The sequence below is a fragment of the Phyllobates terribilis genome, unplaced genomic scaffold (genome assembly GCF_046119375.1).
Source record: "Phyllobates terribilis strain yellow unplaced genomic scaffold, ASM4611937v1 Scaffold_2__4_contigs__length_985480577, whole genome shotgun sequence".
Taxonomy (NCBI): domain Eukaryota; kingdom Metazoa; phylum Chordata; class Amphibia; order Anura; family Dendrobatidae; genus Phyllobates; species Phyllobates terribilis.
Genome location: NW_027362762.1, coordinates 167979905 through 168003672, shown reverse-complemented (window position 1 = coordinate 168003672; position 23768 = coordinate 167979905). Strand labels below are relative to the sequence as shown.

The 23768-nt window shown below is 42.4% G+C and overlaps 1 protein-coding gene across 6 annotated transcripts in view; it reads right to left on the bottom strand.

Annotated features, from left to right (window-relative positions):
- The window catches only part of SLC11A2 (solute carrier family 11 member 2), a 99799-nt gene that overhangs the window by 24168 nt on the left and 51863 nt on the right, over positions 1-23768 (bottom strand). For all 6 annotated transcript variants that reach the window (XM_073663248.1, XM_073663249.1, XM_073663250.1 and 3 more), the window contains exons 12-16: positions 13781-13900; positions 12421-12570; positions 11478-11551; positions 6593-6746; positions 1632-1685 (exon numbers count right to left, since the gene is read on the bottom strand). In XM_073663248.1, the coding sequence (XP_073519349.1) occupies positions 1632-1685; positions 6593-6746; positions 11478-11551; positions 12421-12570; positions 13781-13900 (552 nt within the window). The remainder of the gene's footprint in view (positions 1-1631; positions 1686-6592; positions 6747-11477; positions 11552-12420; positions 12571-13780; positions 13901-23768) is intronic.

Here is a 23768-nt window from a genome sequence, read left to right as displayed (position 1 = left end):
TTTCATCCTAAAGCATCTTTTTCTAGCGTCTTTTCGATTGTTTTTTTACTTTGTATTCAGCGGTGTGAATGTTTAGGCCAAATCTTTTAACCACTTTGCTCCTTTCGAATCCTGAAGTTGTTAAAAAACAAAAAAACCTCAAAAAGACAGAAATGCACAGCAAGTCGTTTTTTCATTTCAAGACATATGTTTGATTCTTTTCAGCACTTTATGTGCTTTTTCAGGCAGCTATCAGGTGGGATCCACCTGAAAAAGACATCATGTACAAATACCCTTTGTAGAACTGACTCTTATTACTGAATGACGGTACTAACTACTATACTGTATAAGTAGTTCCATAGTCTAATGGGAAAAGGACGGTATCCATCTGCCTCTTTTGGGACGGTCATTCCCAGGAAATTTAAAGGGAAATTCCTTTTTCATAAATCTCTTGCCAGCTTTTGAACGTCTTTCAATCTCCAAGTGCTGGAGAAATCCGTAGAGTGTTTAAAGATCCTCCCTTTTGGAAATGTCTAAGTAACTGAAATGTCCAAGTAAAGTTCACACATCAACACAAAAGTTAAAATTCCCCTTTAAAACAGCCATCTCCTTCATATTTAGTAAAGACACTAGGTCCCATGTAGAACTATACTTAAAAGATAAGGAAACAGGGTTTGTTTTTTAACAATTTTTTTTCTTTTTAAAGTGATCATATACATGAAAAGGGCACAAACTAAAGCTGCTGATCATCTAATGAGTATGGTGGAAACATCACTATGCTCAAAAGGGAGGTGTTGACGGAAAGAAGGATCAGGCATACTGGATTCCAACATGCCCAGTCGTTTGCCCTCGGTGGTAGATAAGCTGCTGCTAGACACCTCTGGCAGTAGCTTCTTCACTCTTCCCATTGATAACACGTGCTCACTTAGGAGAACATACATATGTATTGGGGGCATGTGATGTCAGGAGGAACAGCTAATGTGTATCGCCACCTATAGAAAGTGAGCTACTTAGATGCACTTGGCTGCTGCAGAACTGCAATATTTTCATGATTGCACACCTTCTCGGTTTACGTGCTGCCCTAAAATTAGCAATATCACTAATCAGTGGGGAATGGGCAGCAATCAGGCTTACAAAGTCCTGTTGATCTGGTGCATATGAACAGCCGTGGTCTGATTTGCTATAAATTTGCGGTCAGAAGTGAAGGTACAGTAAATCTTTAGCGCTTTCTTAATGTATTCTGGATTTTCCACAGCATAAAAATGTAGTAGAAATAAGAATGTCAGATGCAGAAAGTGTCCGTCAGTCATCAGTGAGGTGCATACACTTTAATGGAAATTGTATCTGAATATTTGTTAGTCTAAAAACATAAATAGCAGCACAAAGGGGATCTTCAACCAAAAGTTCAGCATGAATCAATTATGTAGAAAGTGTTAAATAAGAAAATAGTAAGAAAACCATACAACCATGATTTATAACAAACATATCGTCCTCTGTGCAAATTGCACATACATTTTGGTATGTTCACACAGTAAACCATAGAAACACACTGGCTCTGATGGCCACTTGCCATGCCCAGAATAGACTTCATTCCCTTAATTAATAGAGGAATCAGGTTGATCTTCGGCAAGCATTATCTGATGGATGCTTACCGTCTGGCCACATTCCAGGAACTTCACGCCCAAGGCAACCAAACATTGCCACGTCTGTGTGCAGAATGAAAAATCACAGTATTAGAACACCACAAAAATATACCAATATCTGCAATCTGTGACAACGGGCGCTACCTGGGGATACTGTGCAAGTGACAGGCGCAAGAGAGAACATAATCCACAGTTAGGCTAGGGTCACAAGACAATTTTTTCCTCCATCTTCTCCTCATCCGAGAGAATCGGGTCAATTATACAAATCACACAGATCAGAGATTTATCAGTGTGATCCACTTGTCTCGGATGAGGAGAATATAGAAAAAAAAATAAATATTCTCCATTCTTTCAGTCAGTGGAAATCAGACTGCACTCAGATGTCATCCGAGTGCAGTCCAATGGCTTCTAAGCACTCATTTGCTTGCATGGCTGAGTTCAATCTAAATATCGGATCAAACTTGGGCATGGTGTGATTTTTGTACATGATTACAGTAACAGTGTGGTTCCGGCACATGAAGCCAATGACTAAGTCATCCTTACCGAATTGTGTCATGACACATTCTGGCATTGTCACCGGTATGTATAAACATGACTGCATTGAGTAGGAGTTATGTGGTAAGAGATTTTTTTTTTTCTTTTAATAAAGTGACACGCCATAAATGTCTGAATGAATAACAGCTTTTGACATGTATTGGTAGAATGCTTTTAAACAATATGATTTGTAGATTTAATTAAGATTTACTTGCCCAAATGAAGGTTCCTTACTCCATTGTTACAATTTTCAATAAGAAATTGCTCTTCCTTCTGATGTTAATGTGTTATCTCACAAGTGTTTATTACATGACATGAAAGCTGATTATTATTATATTAGGCGCTCGGCACAAGGTCCAACGCTGGTCCCAAGAATGGGACAATCAAACTCTTGGCCACACGCCAATAAAAAGTGCCTAAAGCGATGGTCAGGGGTAAAAGTAACACGCTATCCACCGACTTGTGAATGCATCAATTATGTTTCAGGACATGTCCACGTTAACCCTTTCGCGACCATATAACATAAATACAAGTCATATGAATGCAAGAGGGTATATAACGGAGTTCGTACCATACCTGGCAGGTGCCAACGACGATATACAGCCGGCATATGCTGGTAACAGCAGAGACTGGAGCTAGCATGGATCGCTGCTGTTTTAACCATTTAGATGTGGCTGTCAATCACTGACAACAGCATTTAAATAGCTGGGTTACTGGTGCATGTGCAACTGGTACCATTCCCCCCTCAGTGATGTGATTATGGGATTCTTACTAAAAGCTCCCATCACTGCTATTTTGATCCTCCTATAAACTACAGCCGGCGGGTGGGCTTCATAAGAGAACTTCAATTTCACAATATACTACAATACCATTGAATTGCAGTATATTGAACAAGTGATCAAACAATTGCAAGTTCAAGTGCCCTATGGGGACTAAAAATAAATAAATAAAAAATATTCTAATAAAAAAAAATTTAAATTAATTTTAAAATCACCTCTTTTTTCAAGTTCAAAAATAAATTAAAAAAAAACATTTGATGTCATCACGTCCGTAAAAGTCCGACAATAAAATATAAACTTTATACTGTACAGTAAAAGCCTAAAATAAAATAAAAAATCACGTGCATTTCACACCCCAAAAAATAAAGCAAAAAATAAGCAATAAACAAACAAGCGAAAAAAATTATTGTTATGTAGCTCAAACTGGTATCAATAAAAATATTAGCTTGGGGGGGAGGGGGTGGAGCAAAAAACAAACCCTTAGCTCTCTATCCATGGAAATATAGAGTCTCTAGAAATGGCAACACAAACTTTTTTTTTTAATTACAAAAGTTCTGAATTTTTTTAACCAATACATTATATATTTTTTTTTAACAAAAAAAAAAACCTTACACATATTGACGTAATCGTACCGACCTGAAGAATAAAATTGTCATGTCATTTATTTCCCGCACAATGAACGTCATAAACAAAGCAAAATAAGTAAATAAATATTAATGGAATTGTGTTTTTCTTTTGTATTTGTTTTGCCATTTTACTCTACTTGGATTTTTTTATCCTGTTTTTCAGTACATTGTATGATAAAATAAAACTACAACTAGTCCGGCAAAAAAAAAAAAACAAGTATGGTCATATTGACGGAAAAATAATAATAATAAAGAGAAAAAAAGGTATGACTTTTGGAAGAAGCGGAGGGAAGCGGAGGGAAAAACAAAAGCGCAAAAACAGAAACTCACCTGGTCATGAAGGGGTTAAATTGACAAGTGAAAGACTTCTTCAGTCATTCAACTATCCAGACATTTGTTGGGAATCTCTCTCAAGTAAAACTAACAGGTCAAGCAAATTCTTATCCTCTCTTGCTGACAACTTTATCTTCCAAAAGGTAGGGGAGAAAACAAGGAGATCTGCTACTTTGGATCTAATCCTTATAAACAGGGATGAAATGGTTGAGGAGGTAAAAGTGGCTGGGACCCTAGGAGGCAGCGATCATGCTGTTATAGAATTCTGGATAACTAGAGGAGGAAGACATGTGAAGACTCAAACTTCAAGGTTAGATTTCAGAAAGGCTGATTTTAAGTGACTCAGAAAGAGAATAGGAGGGATCCAATGGCTGGATGTCCTTAAGGACAAAAATGTCCAGGAAGGATGGGAAATTTTTAAAAATGAGATTCTCAAAGCGCAATTGTTAACAATCCCGAAAGGTAGGAAGAATGGGAAGCATTTAAGGAAACCAGGATGGATTAACACAGAACTTAAACACATGCTAAAAAGAAAGAAAGAAATGTTTATCAAATGGAAAGAGGGAGGCATATCTAAAGAAGATTATAATGCAGTCTGCAGATCCTGCAGGGCACGTATCAGGTTAGCTAAAGCGGACAATGAATTAAGGCTTGCAAGAGATGTCAAAAGCAATAAAAAGGATTTTGGGGGTATGTCAAAAGCCAAAGAAAAGTCAAAGATGCTATAGGATTTTTTCAGGATGAAAATGGTGAAATGGTAAGAAAGGATGTTGAGAAGGCCGAACTATTTAATTCCTATTTTGCATCAGTTTTCTCTCAGAAAGAAAATGTAACATCAACTGATCTTCACTGTCCTATTAAAGGAATAGAAGAATCCAGGTTATCTGTAAACAGAGAGATTGTGAGGGAATATTTAGCTAACATAAATGAGTTCAAGTCTCCAGGTCCAGATGAATTACACCCCAGAGTACTGAAGGAGATCGTAGAAGAAATTTTAGAACCACTCTCCATAATCTTTGAAAATTCTTGGAAAACAGGAGAAGTCCCAGAAGAATGGAGAAGAGCAAATGTTGTTCCTATCTTCAAAAAGGGGAAGAAGGTGGACCCAGGGAACTATAGGCCGGTGAGTCTGACTTCTATACCAGGAAAGATCTTTGAACAAATTATTAAACATGTATGTAAGTACCTGGATAAGAATGAAGTGATTAACCATAGTCAGCATGGGTTTGTAACTAACAAGTCATGTCAGACTAACTTAATTTCCTTCTATGACAGAATCACTGACTGGGTGGACCAGGGAAATGCTGTAGATATGGTATATCTTGACTTTAGCAAAGCATTTGACAAAGTATCTCACACCATCCTTATTGAAAAAATGACCAAGTATGGAATGGACAAGGTAACTGTTAGGTGGATTCATAACTGGCTTAGTGATCGGACTCAAAGGGTGGTCGTAAATGGCTTCACATCCAGTTGGATGAATGTCTCAAGTGGGGTACCACAGGGCTCTGTCCTGGGACCTGTATTGTTAAACATCTTTATCAATGATTTAGATGAAGGAATTGAGGGTAAACTGATTAAATTTGCTCATGACACAAAGCTAGGAGGGATAGCTAATACTAGAGAAGAGAGAGAGAGGATTCAAAAAGACCTAAATAAACTGGAGCAGTGGGCAGCAACCAACAGAATGGTTTTTAACAGGGAAAAATGCAAAGTACTACATCTGGGCAATAAAAATGAAAAAAACATATACAAAATGGGAGGAATAGAGCTAAGTAACAGTACATGTGAAAAAGACTTAGGTATACTAATAGATCATAGACTGAACATGAGTCAACAGTGTGATGCAGCAGCAAAAAAGGCAAATACAATTCTGGGATGTATTAACAGAAGCATACAGTCTATATCACGTGAAGTCATTATCGGTCTTTACTCCTCTTTGGTCAGACCTCATCTGGAATACTGCGTCCAGTTTTGGGCACCACATTTTAAAAAAGACATCGACAAACTGGAGCAAGTTCAGGGAAGAGCGACCAGAATGGTGACCGGTCTGCAAACATTGTCCTATGAGGAACGGTTACAGGATTTGGGAGTGTTTAGCTTGCAAAAAAGAAGACTGAGAGGAGACTTAATAGCCGTCTACAAATATCTCAAGGGCTGTCACATTGAAGAAGGATCATCTTTATTCTCATTTGCACAAGGAAAGACTAGAAGCAATGGGATGAAACTAAATGGGAGGAGACACAGATTAGATATTAGAAAAAACTTTTTGACAGTTAGGGTGATTAATGAGTGGAACAGGCTGCCACGAGAGGTGGTGAGTTCCCCTTCAATGGACGTCTTCAAACAGAGGCTGGACAGACATCTGTCTGAGATGATCTAGTGAATCCTGCTTTGAGCAGGGGGTTGGACCAGATGACCCAGGAGGTCCCCTCCAACTCTACCATTCTAGGATTCCTTTACTACAGAACCCATTTACTCGGCCTCTCTCAGACCTCAAATACTACACAGAGATTCTCACCCATATTGATTTAAAGACTGTGAGAATAAAGTGTCAAAAATACAATCACCTTACTCCTACCCACGGCTGTCTGCACTAAAGAGCCTGCAGAATACATTGCATTTTGATAAATTGCAAAGAATGACGTACGATTGAAAGGCAAAAGATCATATGATGAAGTAGCAATCCCACACTTACCAAATATCCCACAAAACATAGATAGGCAATGGACAAGATGGCGGCTCCAACATAAAATGCCACGTGACCAAGAGAAGACACGTACACCACCACAAAGTACATGTTTATGCAGCATACTAGAAGTATAAGGACACCACCAGCGATCTTCCACCCCCTGTAGACAGAAAAGTGTAATCGAATAATCAGTATGGGGGCATGATCAGAAAGAAATATCTAAAAATATATATAATAATAATATCTAAAGCAGACTAATGGCTGCTATTGTTTGCATTTTCATTATGTTTACAAAAATATAGAAAAAAATTATAATACATACACATATTTTCGTGTGTGTGTGTGTGTATGTATATGTGTATATATGTATGTGCTATATATCATCCACACGCACATATATCTATATGCATCTCATGGCCAATCATGGCCAAAAGTATTAACACCCTTGAAATTGTTCCAGAAAATTAAGTATTTCTCCCAGAAAATTATTGCAATTACACATTTTGTTATACACGTTTATTTCCTTTGTGTGTATTGGAACACAAAAAAAAAAAAGCAGAAAAAAAGGCAAATTGGACATTTTTTTGAGCTTGTGTGTGCAATTTTGTCCAGACAGCAAAACAATCCCAAAACATCTTTGAACCTCCACCAAATTTGACTGTAGGTTCTTTTATTTGAAGGCCTCATTCCATTTTCAGTAAACAGTAGAATGATGTGCTTTACCAAAAAGCTCCATCTTGGTCTTACCTCTCCACAAGACGCTTTCTCAAACGGATTTTGGCTTACATTATTATTATTATTATAGCGCCATTTATTCCATGGCGCTTTACATGTGAAAAGGGGTATACATAGCAAAAACAAGTACAATAATCTTGAACACAATGTGACAGCGACTGGTACAGGAGGAGCGAGGACATACATTTTCTCAAACTGCAGTCTAGCTTTTTTATGTCTATGTCAGCAGTAGGGTCCTCCTGGGTCTCCTGCAATAGCATTTAATTTAATTCAAATGTCGACTGATAGTTTGCGCGGACACTGATGCACCCCGAGCCTGCAGGACAGCTTGAATTTCTTTGGAATTTTATTGGGGCTGCTTATCCACCATCCGGACTATCCTGCATCGCAACCTTTCAACAATTTTTCTTTGCCGTCCACGTCCAGGAAAATTAGCTACAGTGCCATGGGTTGTAAACTTCTTGATTAAGTTGCACACCATGTACAAAGGAACATCAAGCTCTCTGGAGATGGACTTATCAACAATCTCAAGGTTATATTTTTCAACAATTCTGATACTCAAGTCCTTAGACAGTTTTCTTCTCTTCTCTCTCTTCTCCATGCTTAGTGTGGCACACACAGATACACAATGCAAAGATTGAGTCAAATTCTCCCCTTTTTATCTGGTTTCAGGTATGATTTTCATATTGCCCACACCTGTTACTCGCCACAAGTGAGATTGAATGAGCATCACATACTTGAAACAAAGTTGTTTACCCACAATTTTGGAAAGGTGCCAACAATTTTGTCCGGCTCATTTTTGGGGTTGTGTGTGAAATGATGTCCAATTTGTCTGTTTTTCTCAGTTTTTTTTTTTCGTGTTGTTCCAATACACACAAAAAGGAAATAAGCATGTGTAATTGCAATAATTTTCTGGGAGAAACACTTCATTTTCTGGAACAATTTCAAGGGTGCCAACACTTTCGGTCTTGACTGTATCTAAAGCAAAGTTTTACACCTCACAGAGCAAAATTTTAAGGGTTACATATTGGAGACACATCATCCTGTATTAAGTGTGCAAGATCCTTTAGGTTAAAAGAAGAAATAATTGTGTGCTACTGAAGCATATTTTTTTAAGGGTGGACATAAAGGTGGATCTGTACTTGGCAATATTATTATTTAATGGCCTTCAGCTCAATCTTGAGCCATGGCGATTTGATGGATGAACACTCGGTAGGAAGATCAATCTTGTGCAAGCCTACATAGGTCTACCAGGGTCTTCCCTGCCGTTATCTTGCCAATATGAAGCCATCGGGTTGCTAGTCTTCCTCTTTACCTTTCTCTTTCTATTCTTCCGACCATGATGTCGTTCTCCAGTGATTACTTTCTTTGTATGATTTGTCCAAAGTAGGAAAGTCGTAGCTTGGTGATCCTTGCTTTGAGTGACATGTCTGGCTTGATTTGTTCCAAAATTGATGTTTGTTTGTTATTCTTGCCATCCATGGTATTGATAAACATCCTTCACCACCAAATTTCGAAGGCGTTGATTCTTCTGTCTGGTTTCTTGATTGTCTAGGTTTTGCAACCATATGTTACTACAGAAAAGACCAGACTATATATGAGCTTTGTCTTCGTCGCCAATGAAATGTTCCTCGATTTGAAGACTTTGTCCAGTGACTTCATTGTTGATTTGCCCATAGCTATTCTCCTATTGACTTCCGATGTTGTCGCTGCATCTTGAACGAACATTGATCCGAGTAGGTTAAAGACCTTTACAACTTCCAGTTGCATCTCAAATGCGTCCTGGTCGTGTCTGGCAGTAGTCAATATCTTTGTCTTTATTTGTATGGAGTAGGAGCCCCATGTTCAAGCTTTCTTGACACACTGTAGTAAGTTCTTCATTCCTTCTTCGCTTGTTGCCATCAATGTTGTATCATCTGCATATTTAAGATTATTGTTCAGCAATTTTGATTCCATCTTTTTCGACAAGCCCAACCTTCCTGAAAATAGCTTCTCCATATAAATTGAAGAGAAATGATGACAGGATGCAGCCTTGTCTGACGCCTCGCTCTATTTTGAACCATGCCGCCTCGCCGTGCTCCATTCGGACTGTTGCTTCTTGGTCGATATAAAGGTTCCTAATAAGGCTGATCAGATGGTTCAGTACACCCATATCCTTCATGATATTTAAGAGTTTGTAAACCAGAAGTTTCTGGTGATCAACACAGTTGAAGGCTTTGCTGTATTCGATGAAGCAAAAATAGATCTCCTTGTTGTAGTATTTGGACTTTTCCATTAAAAGGGGTTTTCCCACGAGCAAAAGTTCATTTTAATCGGTAGATCTTGGAACGATAATTTCCACAATTGGATGTGTTTAAATAAAACGTTCCTGTGCTGAGATAATCTTATAAATGTGCCCCTGCTGTGTACTGTGTAATGGCTGTGTCTGACCGTACAGGAACATGGTCTGATCATACCACAGCTCCTGGGCAGAGGAGGAAGCAAAAGAGAGTATACAGACAGGACAGCACGGGATCACAGCTGATTGTTTAAAAACAGGCAGGGAAATGTTTTACCTCACAAAAACAATGTTTTACTTCAAAGAAAGAATCAGCTGTGATCCTGTGCTGTAATGTCTGTGTACTCTCTTCCTTCCTCCCCTGCCCAGTAGATGTGGTATGATCAGACCATGTTCCGTACACGGTCAGATTCAGCCATTACACAGTATACAGCAGGGGCACATTTATAAGATTATCTCAGCACAGGAACATTTTATTTAAACACATCCAATTGTGGAAATTATTATCATTCTAAAAACTATTGATTAAAATTAACTTTTGCTTGTGAGAAAACCCCTTTAAGCCTACAACCTGCAGTAACCCTCGTCTCACCATGCCGCTGCACGACCAGCTCTGCCCTCCTGTACCAGTTGCTGACTTGTATTGTTCAAGATTATTGCACTTGTTTTTATTATGTATACCCCTTTTCACATATAAAGCACCATGGAATAAATGGCGCTATAATAAATAATAATAATATTATTCTTTTAAGCTCCTGTGTAACCAATTGTTTCAATAACTATTCTCCATCTACTGAATATTCAGGTTGCTGAATTGTGGCTTCTGTAAGCATTAAAAGGGGTTTTCCCATCTTCAAGGTTTTTATCAACAAAAGATTGGTATGTGTAAAGATATGTTCACACAGTGATTTTTTGCAGTGTACTTTCTGCATGAAAAACAAACCAGTGTTGGCAGAAAAAATACTGTGCATAAAAAGAACATCAAAAACGTGTGTAATGTACAATCAATTGAATGGGAAAAATAATGCAGCTACACTGTTGAAAGAATTGACATGCTGCAGTTCGCAAAAAAAACACCACGGGTCAAGAAAACAAGGAAAAAAAACAGTGTGAATGAGGTTTTAGAAATATCATTTATTTTGCTACTACTGTAAACAGCTGCATTTTTTTCCCCACACTGAAAGACGCACAGAAAAAAAATACAGCAAAAAACGCAATGTGAACAAGCCCTAACAGTAACAAACTGAGCCTTACTTGCCAATCCAGTAGGGACTCGCTGCCTGTAACCCCAGACTTTTTTTTAAAGACTTCTAAAAAGGGCAACCTATGCCATCGGCTGCCCAATCCACGAGCAGTAGGTATAGGAGCCCTGCTGCACGAGTGCAGCCAGGTATGTGTGTCTCTGAGATGCCAGTACCTATAGCACCGCTCCAGGTGATTGACAGGTCTCGTCCTAAACATACAAATGGGAGAGACCTAGCAATCAACTATAGCAGTGCGAGGCGAAGCCTGCTGGGGCTGCACCGGACTAGTCTCATGTCTGGCTATGGTCCCTGGTTGGATCCTCAAACAATGTCGTCTTTGACGGAAAAAAAAAAAAAAAAAAAAAACATACCCGATGGCAATCGCGCAGCCAGGCTATGATTCCCGCAGTTTGGCAGCATGAATCAGCTGTCAGGTTCCCTTTAAATTGTGAAAAAACTTTAAATTAACTAAAATTTTGGACTCTAAATTTCAAAATCTGTTGACAAAGATCAGGCAGAAATAAAGATCTTGCAAACTCCAATTTGATGGTCATCTTTACATTATCTACAGATTTTTTCCTCCAAATTATACTAATACACATTGAACATCAACAAAAATTATTTTCATACTTACAATCCATTTGCAAAGTCGTTCATCACAGGACGAAGACTGGTGAAGGTCAGAACTGGTATTAAGGCAAATGGAAGCTTAAATAAAATGAGAAAAAAAAAATCGGTCCAATAGCAAAAGAAGAAATACCAAGATATAATGATGTAGTTGTATTCAGAGGGAAGGAATCACTATGGGGTATATCAGCTTCAGGCATAAAAAAAAAAAGGTAAAAGAAAACATCTTCAAATTTAGATTCTTCATGAATGCCTCATGGTTTTCAAAATCTCTGCTTACTTTCAATTTCAGTTTTCTCCTATAAATTAAAAAAAAAAAATGGACACTGGTGCAGATTACAGTTCCATAGTGTGTGTGCACATGTGTGTATCTGACAAACTGTGCACCCATGTGTATCCCTGAGAGCCGTGCATCCAAAATTTTGGGAGAAACAAGTGAGCGCAAGCAGAGATCTTAAAAACTGAATAATTTCCACAAAGTATATTGGAATTATTATTTCTGATGAATTTTTGATATGCACTTAGGAATCATCTTTCCAAACAATGTTGCAAAAAAAATAAATCCGCTCAAACACCTGTTCACCATTTATATTGAGAATGTCATCTAGTATTAAATCATTTTTGAAAATTAGGAATATTTCTGCATGAAGATTATTGCCAATGTAGTAAACATTACGTGATCCAGTGATTTGCTTCTGTGATCTTATTTAAAGGGAATCTGTCACCCCTTTGGAGTTATCAGACCTCTAATATGGGCATACAGGCAAGTATGGATTTACATTTCTATAACCTGTATGCCCATATTAGAGGTCTGATATCTCCAAAGGGGTGACAGATTCCCTTAAGATTAGCAAAACTCCCAGAACATAAAGGATATACAATGCCGTATATAAGTCGGAGACCTGAACACACTGCCAGGTACACAAGATGCAGCACAGATGCAGTCTCACCTGTAGACTCTGAAGGACGTTGAGGAAATCATTCATCCCTGTTAGGTGTTCAACGTCTTGGAAAATGGCAACAAGTAAAGTGGGAGTTATTGCTATAGATCGGGTAAGGATCACCCTGGCAAATCGGGACCACTTCAAGTTCAGGAAACCCTACGAAATATAAAAGTAGCAACAAATAATAGTAATAGGACGATTGGAAACAAATCATCACTAAACTACCTCTATGGGACGTAGGAAGTGACACCGTGCCCTTACCTCTCCCGCCACTTGTGGCATTGCAGATTGTAGCTGGAGTCTCAGCTGCAAAACACGTAGACTAGTTTATTTAAAGGAGTCCTATTCTTCAAACTGACTTGGGACAACCCCTTTGGCTAAGAATGGATTGTATTCTTAAATGCACATAAGATTTAGTGTAGTGATGGGAAAACTGATTCGCAGGACTCCTGTCCACCAGCCAGTAATCTGTGATCGCTGGACGGGAAACTCGCAAGTCTCCTTACCAGCTTTACAGCTCTTCTTTTGATTAGCCGGACGGGCGCGACATCATCATTGCAGAATGAACCTTACGTCATCATGCCTGCCCGGCTAATCAAAAGAAGACCCTGGAAGTAAGGAGATTCGCTGGCCTCCCATCCAGCAGTCACAGATTACCGAGTCCTGCAAATCGGTTTTCCCATCTCTACACTAAATCTTATGTGCATTTAAAAATACCATACATTCTTATCCAAAGGTGTAGTCCCAAGTAATTTTGAAGAATAGGACCCCTTTAAATATATTAAATCAGAAAAAGTGTTTTGCAGCTGAGACTCTGGCTACAACCTGCAGTGCCACGGGTGGCAGGGGGTAGAGCACGGTGCCACTTCCTAGATAACTAGCCACTTCAGTGATTTTGCCTATTCCTCCTTTCCTGGGATCATGGCTGGTCAGAATTCTCCATTTGGAGATGATGGCTTGAAATGTTCATAGGAGATGCCTGAGCCTCAGTAGGGGCCTTATGTACACTTTTACCTTATACTTCCTTATCTTTCTACTATTTCTAGAATGTTTTTTGACACCGTTTCTACAAATAATTTATGGTGACCATTTCACGGCCATTGTTAGGAGAAATAATGACAGAATATTTTAAAATTATATTCATCGCTTTCTGATCTTTGGTGGTCCGCCGCTGCTGGCATATCCAACAAATATCTACCAGGTGACTTTCTTGCATACATGCAAGTAAGAATCAAAGCAAGGAGAAAAAAAAAAACCACCCTATGTGACATTGGAGTCACTTTTGCCTCTTCAGTGCCAAAAGATCAAAAACGTGTTATGCCAAATGATAAATGAATGTGAGTTACCAGGAAAGCCATTTACTTACCTCCATGACAAACTGCCCAGAGTACGTGCCAGTCATAGTAGAGCTTTGACCTGCGGCCAATATCCCCACTGCCCAAATATAGAGAGCAGCCGGCCCAAAGTAGCACCCGAGAACGACACCCTACAACAGAAGGAAGCACAAGTAAGTCACAACACACTGCGGCCCCAATGTCTCCAGGGCAAAGGACATGCTGAGCCCAAATAGCTGGTCCTGCTCTGAAGACCCTCTAACTTCACCCAGAAGGCTAGTTCAGCTTTTAGGGTGGCTCTAGGCAAAATTATTACTTTTTTGTGGCAAGTGTTTCATAATATCTGCCCCACAGCCTGCAAATGTAAGACCCAAACCCAGCGATGGCAGACAAGTCAGATTTCATAGCGGGATCAGCAGCTCCCCACTAACAAGATGCAAGATCAGTACAGTGTGGGGCTAGATGACAGAGTCACTTTATGAACAAAAGGTTGAGCCATGCAAAAATGTTCTTTATGGCCCATATGTCCAAATATACATCAAGGACCATTGGTAGATGCCACCAGGTTTAGGGTATGGTCACACAGATGTTTTACATGGTATTTGGCACAGATTTTGCACCAAAATCCTTAACCAAATCGGCTTACAACGAGCTTCTGTAAAAAAAAATAAAAAACGAAACCACGCCTAAAGAGCAGCTGTTAAAAAAAAAATGTAATTATAAATTTTTTGCCACACTTTACGAGCAGAAATAGCGGGAAAATATGTTTTTGAGGCAGCAAAGACATCCCAAACACAATACCATTTTAATACACCCATTATAATTAAAAACTTTTTTTTTTTTTTTTTAAAAAGTCAAAAAAGTCGCATCAAAACCTTACCAAATACTACTCGTCTTTTAGAAGTGGTTTTCAGATGCGGATTTTTCAGCTAGAAAAATCCACATTAAAAATAAAAAAAGACTGAACAAATCCATAGGTTACATAGTGCACAGCGCGATCCGATTCTCTCGGATGAAGGGATGGTAAGAGAAAAAAAATTCTCCATTGTGTCAGTGTGGAAAAATAAAAAGGTCAGACGTGCACGGACCCATAGACTAACTGAGTCCGATGTTTTGTCAGATCTGCCTTGGACCGAAAATAGGTCCATATGCACGAGACCTTAGGCATTCTCGACCTTGTAGTGCCACAGATAGGTTGTTATTATACAAGTCAATGTTGGGCTCTTTCCACAGCCTCGAAAACATAAAACGGACTGCCAGTTTTAGGTCTCATAGGAAAGAGCTATTTGCATACTAATTTTTCGCGGGGATGGCATGAAGACTTCCTACTTTTCATAAACTACAGAAATACTTTGCGGGGCAATTATGATGCAACTGAAAAGGTGTCTCACAATAGGATTATCTCATCCAGTTAAAAAGTCATAATTTTATTAGAACCTTAATTAAAAGGAAACAACCAAGTTCCCAGTCACAAACAAAAAAGAATAATAGAGCAAAGGCATCTAATCAAAGCAATGCAGTAGAATAGAGAACACATACAACCCCAGGTAAAAATTCTGGAATCACAGGGCTTGGAGGATGTTCATTCAGTTGTTTAATGTTGTTGAAAAAAAGCAGATCACAGACATGGCACAAAACTAAAGTCATTTCAAATGATTTCTTTTAGAGTTTCTTAAAGCCCTAAAGTTGCCAAGATTAAAAATGTGGTACTCAGTACGGGTAATTTTCTTCAGACCAAGCAGAGGGAAAAAATTATGGAATCATGAAAAACAAACACACAAAAGACCACTCCAATACATCACTAGTATTTTGTTGCACCACCACCGGCTTTAATAACAGCTTGCAATCTCTGAGGCATGGACTTAATGAGTGACAAACAGTATTCTTCATCAATCTGGCTGCAACTTTCTCTGATTGCTGTTGCCACATCAGCTTTGCAGGTTGGAGCCTTGTCATGGACCATTTTCTTCAACTTCCACCAAAGATTTTCAATTGGATTGAGATCCAGACTATTTGCAGGCCATGACATTGACCTTATGTGTCGTCTTTCAAGGAATGTTTTCACAGTTTTTGCTCTATGGCAGGATGCATTATCATCTTGAAAAATGACGTCATCATCCGAAACATCCTTTCAATTGATGGGATAAGAAAACTGTCCAAAATATCAATGTAAACTTGGGCATTTATTGAAGCTGTAATGACAGCCATCTCCCCAGTGCCTTTACCTGACATGCAGCCCCATATCATCAATGACTGTGGAAATTTGCATGTTCTCTTCATGCAGTCATCTTTATAAATCTCACTGGAACGGCACCAAACAAAAGTTCCAGCATAATCACCTTGCCCAATGCAGATTCGTGATTCATCACTGAATAGGACTTTCATCCAGTCATCCACAGTCCACGATTGCTTTTCCTTAGCCCATTGTAACCTTTTTTTTTTTCTGTTTAGGTGTTGGCTTATGTTTAGCTTTTCTGTATATAAATCTCATTTCCTTTAGGTGTTTTCTTACAGTTCAGTCACAGACATTGGCTCCAGTTTCCTCCCATTCGTTCCTCATTTGTTTTGTTGTGCATTTCCTGTTTTGGAGACATATTGCTTTAAGTTTCCGGTCTTGACGCTTTGATGTCTTCCTTGGTCTACCAGTATGTTTGCCTTTAACAACCTTCCCATGTTGTTTGTGTTGGAGCCATGATTCATCTCAGTCCACTTGGTGCAACAGCTCTCCAAGGTGTGATCACTCCTTTTTAGATGCAGACTAACGAGCAGATCTAATTTGATGCAGGTGTTAGTTTCTGAAAAAAATTACCCTTACTGAGTACCACATTTTTAATCTTGATTTCTTTTACTGTTTCTTAAAGCCCTAAAGTTGCCATTTGAAATGACTTTAGTTTTGTGCCATGTCTGTGATCTGCTTTTTTTCAACAACATTAAACAACTGAATGAACATCCTCCGAGCCCGGTGATTCCATAATTTTTGCCAGGGGCTGTACTAGCACAGTGACCTATGTTGCCACATGCTAAAAAAACAAGCATCATGGCTGTGTGAATCTGCAGCAATCTACCCACTATCTGAAAAAGCCACTTTCCAAAAACCTCCTGATGAACCATAATTGATCGGGAAACGTGTTGAAGTCGTGGTGAACTGGTAGCTATGTGGGGTTTTTACCCTTTGTGACAAAGCAGCATTACTTATGTACTGACATGTTGGAGTTGTTGATTGCAAAACTAAATCCATTTTATTACATTTAAAGGGAACCTGTCATCAGAAATAATGCTGTTAATCTGCAGGTAAACAGTGTTATTATGCTGCCCGGAGCCTGCACGCAGCCAAATGCAGCAGGGAGAAAATTAACTTTATTCTCCCCGCCAGCATTCAGATTCAGTCATGGGTGCACCGCGGTTTCAGTCACCGCTCAGAGTATAAAGAACATTGGCTGTAACCGCATCCCCGTCACTGACCAATAGCTGAGCCCCAATGCAGAGGAAGATCATTTTCTCCCGGCTGAGTGCAAGCATAATATCGCTGTTAACCTTCATATTAACAGCCTATCTGCAGGTTAACAGCATTATTTCTGGTGACAGATTCCCCTTAAGGTACTTTAGATAATGACACTAGTATGCCATATCAGTATAACGATTACGATTCATTATATCCTGGTTATTGACAGCTTGCATTTGTAGTCCTTTGCCAACAGGCATCTTCTTCATATCTGTGGCCACATATACTAGCGCAGTGACCTATGTCTATTTTATTGCATTGTCACTTGGTTGTTGTATTCCATATTTTTGTATTTTTGGGATTATTGTTTTATGCTCATTGGAGTATTTCCTCGTGAGGGTTGTCTAGCACAGAGCTACACGGGGTGAACTAGGACAAGACCACGGTGAGCGGGGGCGCCATAAACTTGTGTGCATCTAGGGTGCCAGCCTCCGCGACGCGGCAAGGGCGTTATTAGGGAACAAAATAAGGGAAAGGAATAGACCCTTTTCTCTGCCCTTTTCCCACCTTGCTTTGTTTAAATAACTCAAAACTTTATTAAGTGAATAAAATAAAACCCTGGATATATAGTACAGACCAAAAGTTTGGACACACCTTCTCATTTAAAGAAATTTCTGTATTTTCATGACTATGAAAATTGTACATTCACACTGAAGGCATCAAAACTATGAATTAACACATGTGGAATTATATACTTAACAAAAATGTGGGAAACAACTGAAAAAGGAGGAGAATTTTGTGTACTCACTGTAAAATCTCTTTCTCTTAGCCTCTAATTGGGGGACACAGGACCATGGGTGTTATGCTGCTGTCCACTAGGAGGCGACACTATGCATAATCTGAAAAAGATTAAGGCTGTGTGCCCACGTAGCATTTTTCAAGCGTATATGCTGCGGAATTTCCGCAGCGTAAACGCTTGAAAAACGCATGTATATCCGCACCCCATGGTCCCCAATGGGATTCCGCAAGTTCTATGCACATGTTGCGGATTTTTCCGCAGCGTTTATGCCGCGTTCAAAAATCCGCAGCATGTCATTTAATTTTGCGTTTCCGCAAGCGGAATTGCCTTAGTCCAATGCATAAAAAACGCAAGGCAATTCCGCATGTGGAAAACGCGTGATAAAAAATGCGCGATAAACGCGTGCGGAATTCCGCATGCGTTTTTCCGGGAGAGGACTTGCATTTATGCAGCAGAAATTTTCTGCTTCATAAATGCAACGTGGGCACATAGCCTAACTGTGGCTCCTCCTCTGCAGTATACACCCCTGGACGGCGTCAGCCTTCTCCAGTTTTGTGCAAAGGCAATAGGAGGAACGTAACATGGATAACATACCATGCCTATAAGAAAGCAACTACGAGCTCAAGAAAAAAAACAATATGAGAACTCAACATAACGGCCCGGAATGGGCAACAGGGTGGGAACTGTGTCCCCCAATTAGAGGCTAAGAGAAAGAGATTTTACGGTGAGTACACAAAAATCTCCTTTACTCTGTCGCCTCATTGGGGGACACAAGATCATGGGACGTCCCAAAGCAGTCCCTGGGTGGGAAGCAATGGAATGACGAATATTGTGTAGACAGGCCCCTATAATTGGGGCACTGCCGCCTGCAGGACACGTCTACCCAGGCTCGCGTCCGCTGAGGACTGGGTATGAACCCTGTAGTGTTTGGTAAACGTATGTAGGCTAGTCCAGTCAAGTGTGCCGTAATACCTGCTGGAAGAGGAGAATTTTTGAGGCGGTAGGCCTCTTGTATTGTGGATTTGATCCACCTGGCAAGGGTAGCTTTGGAAGCTGGTAGACCCTTGCGGCCGCCTTCCAGAAGAAGGAAAAGAGAATCAGACTTCCGGAAGGGCGCAGTCCTAGACACGTAATGCCCTGACAAGGTCAAGCGTATGCAGAGCCTTCTCCACTATGAACCGGGACCGGACCGAGGGATGGCAGTGAAATTACTTCATTGAGGTGGAAGTTGGACACAACCTTTGGAAGGAAGGATGGGACCGTACGGAGAACTACCTTGTCCTGGTAAAAAGCCAGGAATGGTTGTCTGCAGGAGAGTGCTGTGAGTTCAGACACCCTGCGTAGCGAGGTGATTGCCACAAGGAAAACCACTTTCTGGGATAGAAGGCAGAGTGAGACTTCCCTAAGGGGTTCAAAATGTGTTTCCTGTAATGCTGTCAGCACCAGGTTGAGTTCCCACGTTTCTAGCGGTCGTCTGTAGGGGGGAACCAATCGGGAAACCCCCTGAAGAAATGTCCTTACTTGCGGCTTGTTAGCAATGCACCTGTGAAAAAGCACTGAGAGAGCTGACACCTGGTTCTTAAGGGAGGCCTGGGACAGTCTGGCCTCCAGACCCGATTGGAGAAACCCAAGTACCTTGGGGAGGGAATAAGGGAATGGGGTCTGGCCACGAGATTCGCACCAGGTAAAGAAGGCTTTCCAGGTACGGTAATAAATCTTTGCAGAGGTTGGCTTCCGTGACCTGATCATGATTCCACGGAAGCCCCTGAGTTCTGGTGGTAGAACGGGCCTTGTGACAGAAGATCTGGGCGGTCGGGGAGACGCCAGGGGACGTCTGCTGTGAGCTGTACGATGTCGGCGTACCATGCTTGATTTTCCTCACCACTCTGGATATCAGGGGGAGAGGTGGAAAAATGTACAGGAGCTGGAACTGGGTCCAGTCCTGAACCAGGGAGTCCGCTCCTACCACCCGCGGATCGTGTGTTCTGGCCATGAAGTTGGAGACCTTGGCATTGAAGAGGGATGCCATTAGGTCCACGTCCGGAGTCCTCCAGCGATGGCAGATCTGGCGAAAAACATCGGGATGGAGATACCACTGTCCCGAGTCCATTCCTTGAAGGCTGAGGAAGTCTGCTTCCCAGTTGTCCACACCCGGAATGTGGACCGCAGAGAGAACCGAACCTGTGTCTTCCGCCCAGTGGAGAATGTGTGTCACTTCTCGCATAACCTGGGCACTGCGGGTCCCCCCTTGGTGATTCATATGCCACAGCTGTGGCATTGTCCGACTGTACTCTGATGTGAGAGGCTGCCATGAATTTCCAAGATGTTGATGGGCATTGTTGCTTCTGCTGGGGACCATTTGCCCTGTGCTCTGTGGTGTAGGTGTACCGCACCCCAACCCGTCAGACTCGCGTCGGTGGTCAGAACCTTCCATTGACCCGTGAGAAAGGATTTCCCCTTTGTTAGTGAGGTTGGCTTGAGCCACCAGTGCAGGGACCTCCTGGTTGACGTCAGCTGGAACTCCCTGTCGAGAGAAAAAGGGTTCCTGTCCCATGACTTGAGGATGGCTAGTTGGAGAGGCCTGAGGTGAAGTTTGGCAAATGGGACCGCTTCTATTGCCGCCACCATCCTGCCAAGGACTCTCATGGCAAACCGGAGAGATCGAGGGTGTTTGCTGAGGAGGGTGCGAACTCCTAAACGGAGAGGCAGTGCCTTGTCCTTGGGAAGGAGCACTAGACCCCTGAAGAAGTTGAATAACATTCCCAGGAAGGTCAGAGACTGACTAGGAGTTGGTGATTACTTTTGTAGGTTGACTAACCAACCCAGGCGACTCAGAATGTCGATTGTGATTGAGACGCTGAGCTCGCAGTCCTTGAAGGTGGGAGCCTTGATAAGAAGATCGTCCAGGTATGGAACGACTACTATGCCTCTGGAGTGCAGGACGTGCATGGTGGCTGCCATGACTTTGGTAAACACTCTGGGAGCCGTGGCGAGTCTGAACGGGAGAGCCACGAACAGGTAGTGGTCCTGGTCCTGACTTTTGCGTCGACCGCGAGTTGTCTCTGCGTGGGGCGCGGTTGCTATTTTGTGATGGTCGCGAGACGGACCAGCCAGAAGAGTTCCGAAAGGATCGGAATAGAGTTTGGTTGCGATTCTTGTAGGTGTGTTTGGGCTTCAGTTGGGGGAGAGAGGTACTCTTACCCCCGGTGGCGTTGGATATCATTGTGTCCAACTGTTCACTGAAAAGTCGACCACTGAGGTACGGGAGGTGCGTGAGGGACTTCTTTGAGGCTGCGTCTGCTTTCCATTCCCGCAGCCAGAGGATACGCCGAATTGTGATGGCGTTTGACGCTATCCCCGCTGCACCCCTTGCAGAATCCAGAGCTGCATGAAGCATGTAATCTGCTACAACTGCTATTTGGGCCGCTTGGTCCAACAGCTCAGGGGCAGATACTTGTAGGCTAGCTTGTAAATTTTGGGCCCAAGCCAGGATGGCCTTGGCAGCCAAAACTGAGGCGAACGCGGGAGCCAGGGAGGCCCCTGCGGCCTCGAAAATTGAACGAGCCATGCGTTCTACCTGCCGGTCTGCTGTGTCCCTGAGGGTTGAGCTATCTGGCAGTGAAAGGAGTGACTGTGCTGCTAGCCTAGAGACTGGGGGATCCACTTCAGGTGGATCTGTCCATTGTTTGGTGACCTCCTGTGGAAAGGCGTACCGCGCCTCCAGATATTTGCGATAGGTAAACTTCTTCTCAGGCTGTGAGAACTGCTTTTTAAGGATCGACTTAAATTCTGGGTGGTCAAAGAAGACCTTAGGCGGTTTCAGAACTCCTTCAAAGGAAATCTTATGTCCTGGTGTTTCCGAGGGTGGATCAGAGATGTCCAGCACCCGATGGATGGATGAGATTAGATCATCAACTAGCGCTGTATTGCTAGGGGGGATAGGGATTAGGGTCCCTTCGGTTTCCTTGTCTGAGTCGGAATCACAGATGTCTTCCGAATCCTGTGTATCGCTAAGGCGTCTCCTGCTGGGTGAACCGGAGCGGAGGCCTTCTCTGGTCAGGGATGGCTGTGGGGATCTGTATTGTCTGTCCATGGCAGGGGACGGTCTAGATGAGCTGGGACTACGGTGTCTCTCCCTAGCAGGGGATGACCGTGTGATATGGGATGACGCAGATGAAGGTGACCTGTGGGTCCGCTTGCGTCCTGACCTAGACGTGGATGTGCCCGTGCCGTCATGTCCCTGAGTGGAACTCTCCCTTTGCTGGGTAGTGTTCATAGCCGAGGCATGACTCTGCAGAGCCTGAAGCAATGTGGATGTGAGGTTATCTATAGACTGCGTCATAGATTGTGACATCTGAGTGACCCATTCTGGCGTGGCATTAGACACCGAAGTATTGGCAGGGGCTTCTTGGGGCTCTGGCACAGCAGTCTGGATGCAGTCCTGGCAGTGCGGGTACGTGCTGCCACTGGGGAGAGTATTACTGCAGGCTGTACAGACTGCATAATAGCAGTCCTGCCTGGTTCTCTTGGACCTTGAGCCCGGCATAGTGTCCTGGCTATGCAGAGGAGCTTATAGGATTCACAGCCGAGGGAGAAACTCCAGCTGTGATCTTACCCCACCAGTGTGTCTCTAGGTCCAGCGCCGAAGATCCACAGACCTGTGCCCCCGGAGACAGGCAGGCCTGGTCTGTATGTGCCGATCGGTAGCTGCAGGGTTAATCTTTTCCTGCAGTAGATAATGGCCACCGGAGTATGAGGAAGAAGGGGGACGGAGAGCTGAAAAAGGGAGGCAGTTTGCTGTGAAAACGCGCCCTTTCAGTGTGGATCCGCCCCTTCTATGACACTGTAGAGTGTCATATTCGTCATCCGGGGGGCAGGCCGGGGGGGCAGAGAGGGGGTGGCGGCTTCGACTAGGCCGGAGCCGCGGTGTAAATTAGAAACCTGATGCCCAAAGGGGCTCCAGGCCGGCGCGGAAGTCCGGGAGGGGGCCGGATGTGAACCGACCCCCCCAGATTTAAAGGCAGGATAGTGGTGGGGGTATCAGCGGAAGGGGGGGGGGGCCTTGAAGGGTCCCCCTGAGGCACCATAGCGCTAGTGCTGCCACAGAGACAGGGCCTGTGTCTGTATTGTGCCATGCTTGCCTGCACTCCCCCCCCCCCCCCCCCCGGCCCCAACAGGAGTCCGCAGCAGGGCTGGGATCCCTGGATTCAGTGCAGTGTGCTAGCTACTGGGATCTGCAGATTGCTGCCTGTACAGGCCGTACCTGAGGCGTCTCAACCTAATACCCCCAGAGGGAGATTAGGGAGGGTGCTGTTGTCACCATCAGGGGGCTTTATCCTCGCCTAGACCCACTTTTCTTCATCTGTAATCCCGTCGTAAAAAAAAAAGAATCGGAGTAAAAATTTTAAGTGTGCCTCCTATGCGACACTAAGCAAAAACTGGAGAAGGCAGACGCCGTCCAGGGGTGTATACTGCAGAGGAGGAGCCACAGTTAATCTTTTTCATATTATGCATAGTGTCGCCTCCTAGTGGACAGCAGCATAACACCCATGGTCCTGTGTCCCCCAATGAGGCGACAAAGTAATATGTCTTATATTCTAGATTCTTCAAAGTAGCCACCTTTTGCTTTGATGACTGCTTTGCACACTCTTGGCATTCTCTTGATGAGCTTCAAGAGGTAGTCACTGAAAATGGTTTTCACTTCACAGGTGTGCCCTGTCAGGTTTAATAAGTGGGATTTCTTGCCTTATAAATGGAGTTGGGACCATCAGTTGTATTC